Source organism: Phragmites australis, chromosome 21 (assembly GCF_958298935.1).
Source record: "Phragmites australis chromosome 21, lpPhrAust1.1, whole genome shotgun sequence".
NCBI lineage: Eukaryota > Viridiplantae > Streptophyta > Magnoliopsida > Poales > Poaceae > Phragmites > Phragmites australis.
The window spans coordinates 20,477,042-20,484,316 of record NC_084941.1 but is presented as its reverse complement, the minus strand read 5'-3'; the positions used below and the strand labels follow the sequence as shown (position 1 = coordinate 20,484,316).

Sequence of the window (7,275 nt, the reverse complement as noted above, 5' to 3'; positions counted from 1 at the left end):
CCTTACAAACATTCATGCGTCGTGATGCGCATGGTCCAGCACATGCTACAGCTTTACAAACTCTGCTGCGGTCCAGCACCGACCGCTGCTCCAAAATTCCACCGTGAAATTTCTGTTTCACCGACCCAGGGTGCAAGTGCAACCTACAACTAGCCTAGATCGATTAGATGCTGTATGTTCACTAGTGTCTGTGATTCCATGTTACAGCTGGGATTGATGCGGTAGCTGGGATTGATGCTATATTCTGAAATCTCTCAGATGACACTTGAATCCGTGTGCATAGGCCGTTTTCGACATCAGTATATGGTCTGAAAAAAATTGTCTCTAATCAGTCTAATGTATGTTCACTTAATTTCTCTCTTTTATTCTTGCAAAATCTAATGGGTATATTTTTAAGAACGTACTTTCTGAGATATATCTTCAGAGATATATCTTGTTAGGATACGACAAGAACGCCCAAATAAATTAACCACCTTGAGCGTAGCATTACATATCAGTAATGAGAGATGCATCATGCCTACCGGTTTATATTTTATAAAAAGAGCAGAGCAGAGCAGCAGCAGTGGCGTAGCAGTCAGTCACAGAGGCAGCTGGGGATTTTTTTATTTTTTCTCCCACCACCCTAAACTACCTGTTATTACACGCAGGTCCCTGCTGGCGCCTATCTAGTCTCTGTAATTAGCATCTTTGCCCCTCAACTTTTGAAAACAATTTATGGGTCGATTGAGGCGGGCCAAGCATAGTTGGATGTACGGTGATCACCGGTCGTTGTTAAGTTGGCCGAGAGGAGGGTGCCTTTGAGTCCAACGCAAGGTGAATTCTGGGTGATCTAGTGAGTGTGCAAGTGGTGTTGTCGTTCTCATCTTCATCATCGTCGACATTAGTCCTGACAAAGTATGGAGTTTTTGGATGTGTTTGCAGGTTTTTGAAGCGATGCTGCTCCAATCCAGTTATGTGTTTGATTCATGTCATGCTGCGATATGTTTTTGTTATAAGTATTTCCAAAACTACATTCTCACCGCGGTCCGATGTTCATTGGGTATCTTGACGTAATTCTACCTCCATTGCATCTTCTGAAAGAAATTTTCCCTGCAGAGAAAAAAAAAGGAAGAAACAAATTTCTTTTGGATAGAGTAGGGCAGGTCCTTAATTTCCTGATTAGATTGTCCTCTCTTCTGTAAGACACGCATGAGAAAGAAAAAAAATAAACGGGAGAAAGCGAGAGGGAGCTTGTTAATACACGCGGTTGATCGCCAGGCAAAAAGTTCATAGATTTGTCGATCGAGTTGATTAGAGTCTTAACAAATGGTTAATGGAAGCATCTTGTCAGTTTGCATCGATCGACATCGTGGTTGGTCGCTAACTATAATGATTTAAAAGGGGGTTTCACATGATCCTCCTGGGCTTGATTTTAGGTAGCATGCATGCTGGTTTTTTTTAATCGGTGCTTTAGTGGTTATGGATCGACCTAACAAGATCATTCTAATTATATTTCTTTTATTTTATTATATTTCTAATTTCTCTTCTCGTTCTCGTTCTCTTTATTTTCACTTTATCTGCAACAGTTTTCTTTCGAGAGATTCGTGAAAAGAAAGAAGAGAGAATCTCAAGGTGAAGGAAATAGATGTGGAAAACCATTCGTGACAGGAACAGCGAAAGAAAACCGTTAGAGTGCTAAAGAAAACTAGAATTCTTTTGTAAAAAGAACAGTAATCAGAAAGAGATTCTGTTAGAGATGGCCTAATGTGATAAAATATTTTATTATTGTAGAGGAGGACTGATATATAATTGAGACGTGCAGTGCCTTCTAATGGCTATATTAGTTCAAGGACGTATTTTTTGAGATATATCTTGTTAAATGTCCAAATAATTGTTTCACATAAACGGCTTCTTATGTAATCCGTCTATGGTAATCATCCCTGAAAGTGAATCTAAGAAAATCCTGTGGATGAGCCACCTCAAAGTGAATATGTTCTTGTCCCCTCTAATAATGGCAAAGCAAAATATGCATTTGGGTCTGATATTAGTGAGAGGACTCCTAAGAAGGCTAAAACTGCATTTAGGTCTGATATTAGTGAGAGGACTCTTAAGAAGGCTAAAACTGATACTGGAAAAGGAGCTATTTCTATTTCTGTCTTTACTAGTGGGGGCAAAACCTATTTCAAAAATTCTTTTTTTTTTAGGCTTGTACATGATCATTCTCAGTATGCTCCTCCCAAGGTTTAAGGTTCTGGACAAACTTATTTGAGTATGGCTCAAACTATTAATAGGATTGATATTTCACCCTCTGATTTTTATGATAGTCGTAGCTTGATTTCTCTTCAAATGATTATTTGGACATCTGAATCACTTCAAATGAAAATATTTTTAACCACAAAGGACATCTGAATCACTTCAAATGAAAATATTTTTAACTACAAAGTTATAGATCTTGTCAAGGACTATAATCATTACATAAAATTTATCCCCGTCTAGCTTCACATAAGAAACCACCTATTAAAATGATTTTTTACACATGCGATTTATATAAGAAACCGCCTATAGTAATCATCCCACACTACTATAAAACACCATATATGTAGTGCCCATCAGTGCCAGTTCGACAGTAAAATCAGCACTGAAGACGTATCAGTACCGGTTCTTAAACTCCCGTGCACGAACAACAGCTCAGGAGATATTAACCGGCACTGATAGCTAGCCACGAACCGGCAGTGATAGTGACTGTATCAGTGTCGGTTCTAGACACGAACCGTCACTGATATATTAGTCCCAGTTTTAGCCACGAACCGCCACTGATAATCAGTATTAGTGCCCGTTCTAGTTACGAACCGCCACTGATAATTGTTAGGGTCACAATTTATCTTAAAAAATTCATAACTTTTCCATACTAAGTCGGATGGGGAAAAACTTTATATAAAAATTATAGCTATCGATGAGATTTACAACTTTGTAGTTGAAATCTTTTTAATTAGAGGTCATTTAAATGCCCAAATAATTATAATAAAGTTGCCGGAGTGGTCGATGACAGCTCACATTAAAAAATTCATAACTTTTTCACACGAAGTCGGATGGGAGAAATCGTTATATGAAAATTATAGTACTCGATGAGATTTACAACTTTGTAGTTGATCACTTTTTTATTTGAGATCATTTAAATATCCAAATAGCTATTCAAATGTTCAGTCAGAAGATGTCAAAAGGATTTATTTTGCTACTATACTCACGAACGGACAATAGCCGAGATGGTTAGATGGCTCATGCGTACGCATAGGCTGTGAGGTCTTGAGTTCGAGTTTTTGTTACCGCATACGAGCAAATATCACCCGACTTTGTGAATATTAGGCGTGGTCTTGCGGGCAGCCTCTAATCGAGTGTCTCTGGTCGTGAAAGCCTCTAGCCTTTTGGATGCGATAAGAAGGCCTAAGTAAATTAACCACCTTGGGCGTAGCATTACTCTATATATATGCACAGGTATTGACGTTTTGGAACCCACTCGTTCTAGCGAAATTCCCAAGCCATGGATAGCACATCTGTCTTCTACTGCATCCTCGCTCTTGTCCCTCTACTTTACCTCATAAAATCTCAAACAACTTCCGTTGGCTCCCGTTACGATGGCCTACGTCTCCCACCGGGGCCCTGGAAGCTCCCGGTAATCAGCAGCCTCCACCACATGCTCCGCGCACAACCGCATCGTGTTCTACGCGAACTGTCGCGACGCCATGGCCCTCTAATGTCCCTTGAGTTCGGCGAGCTTCCTGTCATTGTTGCCTCCTCCCGTGAGGCGGCCGAGGAGGTCATGAAGACCAATGATGCCTTCCTCGCCTCAAGGCCACAGACCACAACAGTCAAGATCATGAGAAAACAAGGCGATGACATTTCGCTAGCCCCGTACGGCAATCACTGGCGGCAGCTTCACAAAATCACCACGGTTGAGCTTCTAAGTGCAAAGCGTGTTCAGTCTTTCTGGGCCATCCGGGAGGAGGAGGTGATGCGACTTGTGCAAGCTATCTCCTCTGCGACAACTCCGGCTGTGAACCTCAGCGAGCTAGTCACCTCTTATGGTAACGACGTAGGGGCGCATACCATCATGAGTGATCGGCTTAGCGACCGGAACGCCTTCATGCGCTACGTTACAGAGGCCATCAAGTTGGCGGGAACTTTTCGCCTAGCAGACTTGTACCCGTCGTCGCGGCTGGCATGTGCTATGAGCCGCACAATATTGAGTAAGATAGAGGTATTCATGGATGGCTTATTTAAGTTCATGGATGGCATCATAAGTGAGCACGGTGAGAGAAGAACACAGGAGGATTCAGAAGACTTGATTGATGTCCTCTTGAGGATTCAGAAGCAAGGAGGCCTTGAGCCCCCTCTTACAATGGGCAATATCAAATCAGTTCTTCTTGTAAGTTCTTGCATCTTTATACACCCAAATTGATGCTTGCTTATTTGTTAAAACTGCCTGTTTAAGTTTCTCAAAGAAAATTAATGTAGAACCTTCTTGTCGGGAGCACCGATACCGTGCCTTCGGTCCTACAGTGGGCTATGGCAGAACTGATGAGGAACCCGGAAGCAATGTCTAAGGCACAATCCGAGGTAAGGAAAGCTTTCATGGGGCAAATGAAGGTAACTGAGGAGGGGCTCACCAAACTGAGCTATTTGCATTGGGTCATCAAAGAGACCTTAAGGTTGCATCCTCCTAGCCCAATTTTGTTACCAAGGGAGAGCCAAGAAACCTGCCGTGTTTTGGGCTATGATGTTCCCAAAGGGACAATAGTTCTCGTGAATGCATGGGCAATCTCTAGAGACGCAGAGTATTGGGACGAACCAGAAGTATTCAAACCAGAGAGATTTGAAACTGACAAAAGGGATTTCAAAGGGCGTGACTTCGAGTTCACACCATTTGGTGCTGGGCGACGAATTTGCCCTGGTATAGTGTTTGGGCTTGCTGCAATTCAGCTGGCTCTTGCTAACCTTCTATTTTATTTTGACTGGAATCTCTTAGAAGGCGTCAGTGAACTAGACATGGAAGAAACTATGGGGATCACTGCTAAGATGAAGACAGACATTTGGTTGAAACCTGTTCAGCGAGTACCTTTTGTTTCAACGAGTGTTGAATAACAAAGATAATGGCCATTAAGGGCAATGCGGAGTGCTTGGAACGAAGTCCCTTTGTGTTACCTGTGTAATATCGTGATCTCGTATGTGCTAAATGTCAGCTCTTCGATCAGTGTAATAACTATATTGCTTTGTGATGCGGTTTCTGGATAATTTGTGTACGAAATCTTGTTCCACGAAATGAAATCTTAAAATGGTTCTTTTCTGATAGTTTTGAATTACACTTTAGGTTTATGAAATTTATATATATTGTAACGCCCAATGTACCCACGTACTTGGAGTGATAGTACTCCACTACACCAAAATCTGACTAAGTTTGAAATTTTCAAGAAATTCGGCAGAGCTATCCTTGCAACTACCTGTATCTCGGTCAAGTAAATCACAATAATAATCTCAAGCACATCATATAAGAGATGGATAAAGATCACAGCCCAATCCCAAGAACTATTAAAGGAGACCACTCTAACCACGATACCATCTCAAATCTTATAAGAGTTTAACTGCATGAAACCAGCAATAAAGTTCTACGTACTTATTATGATGAATGACTAATTAAGGTATATGGGTGTGTGTATGTGCTCAATTTGACGGTGCTACTCTCATCCTATACATGTCGTGCTTGCTTAGTACATAAAAGCCAAATAGCACAAGTGTGAGTAAAAAAACACTCACCAAGTATAATATGGAATTGAAAGAACATATAACGTATCAGAATTCATCGAAGAATAAGAATTTAATGAATTTTATCTTCTTTTGAAAAATTAGTGAAATAATCATTTTCGTCTGAAACGGACAACACCTAAATACATCCTTAATATTTACCGATAAAACCGAGCAAGTAAGGACAACACTTACTCACATTAACATGAATATAAGAACCAATCAACACATATGAATGATATGAATAGATCAATATAGAAACAAGAATCATGACACTTGAATCAAGACATCACATGAATAAATAAAAGCATTTAAGAATTGGAAAAAACACAGGTATGAAAAAAAACATACGACACAAATCAATACAGTTTGTCAAGCACTTTCCTTAACCGTTGTGAGAAACCGATGTCACGTCTTCTATACCACAATTTTTCAAACCTGTGGATTAAAACTACACTCCATTCTATTCCATGATATCCACATATTTATAATCATAAAGCAACTACGCTACTTACAATAACATGCTTAAACTCATTTTTCCCCGTTGTCCAAAATACCGATTTAAAAGTCTAGTCATTTGATGCTTTGCCGTAACTTTAAATTCTCTTAACCAACCACAGCAAATAAATACATCTCCGATATATACTAAAAATTCACTACAATTTTCTTTTTCTAATGTTGGGCAAAATATCCTTCTAACTTGGTCAAAAACTGATAAACAAAATATTGCACAGATTAAAACTTGTCGGACAGCAGCACTATTTTGACAGTTTCTCCTAAACCGCTTATCCAAATCAAACAAGACCAGCATCATTGGAAACATATATATTGGTGAGATCTATAACTTTTGTTTGAAGCTTATGGACAAATTCGGCATTAATTAATCCTTGTGTTTTAATTAAGTCCACTATACACAAATTGGACCACTAATCCCCAATTCTGGAGACGAATCCGACCTTCAAAATTCATCTATGAGTAGCTAGGAGCTACGTATATGTTACCCTTGACACGTGGATCAAGAGTTGGTGGAGAATTTGATAGAATCCCTGAAATTCTCATCCTTTTCTTTTTTCTTCTTCCTTCCACGTTGTTTCCCACTACCTCAGAAAAGTTTATTAACGACGAGTTGTAGCGAAAATAGCCTTATTAGGCTATATTTTGTGATTTTGGTGATTAATGACAACATAGTCTGGGACTAATATGTTTGTCAAGAATATATGTTAGTAGGTCTCATGAATGCAATATATGAAGAAGCCACCATAGCCGAGACAGAGTTTGGTCGAATTGGAGAAATTCCAGGAAGATTGGCCTAACCGGATGGTCCGGTGATCAATGTTTTGCACACACCGGATAATGAACAGTGTAAAGAGACAAAAGGAGTTCAACACACGGAAGGTTCGGTGTATGGGTTGTACACACCAAAGGCTTAACACTGGACTAATTTACATAGAGAGGGTGCCAAGTATTGAAGAATGAAGTTCAAGGCACCGGATGGTCCGG

The 7,275-nt window shown here is 39.9% G+C and overlaps 1 protein-coding gene across 1 annotated transcript; it reads left to right on the top strand.

The window, feature by feature from the left end:
- Positions 1 to 3,507: 3,507 nt before the first annotated feature.
- LOC133903728 (desmethyl-deoxy-podophyllotoxin synthase-like) lies at positions 3,508 to 5,228 on the top strand. The gene is made up of 2 exons (XM_062345169.1): positions 3,508 to 4,402; positions 4,492 to 5,228. The coding sequence occupies exons 1-2, from the start codon at positions 3,518 to 3,520 to the stop codon at positions 5,116 to 5,118; spliced, it is 1,512 nt and encodes a 503-aa protein (XP_062201153.1). The 5' UTR covers positions 3,508 to 3,517; the 3' UTR covers positions 5,119 to 5,228.
- Positions 5,229 to 7,275: the final 2,047 nt, after the last annotated feature.

Coding starts and splice junctions, on each gene's coding strand:
- LOC133903728 (XM_062345169.1), top strand. CDS start 3,518: ATGGATAGCACATCTGTCTTCTACTGCATCCTCGCTCTTGTCCCTCTA. Junction 4,403..4,491: donor ATATCAAATCAGTTCTTCTT/GTAAGTTCTTGC, acceptor AAATTAATGTAG/AACCTTCTTGTCGGGAGCAC.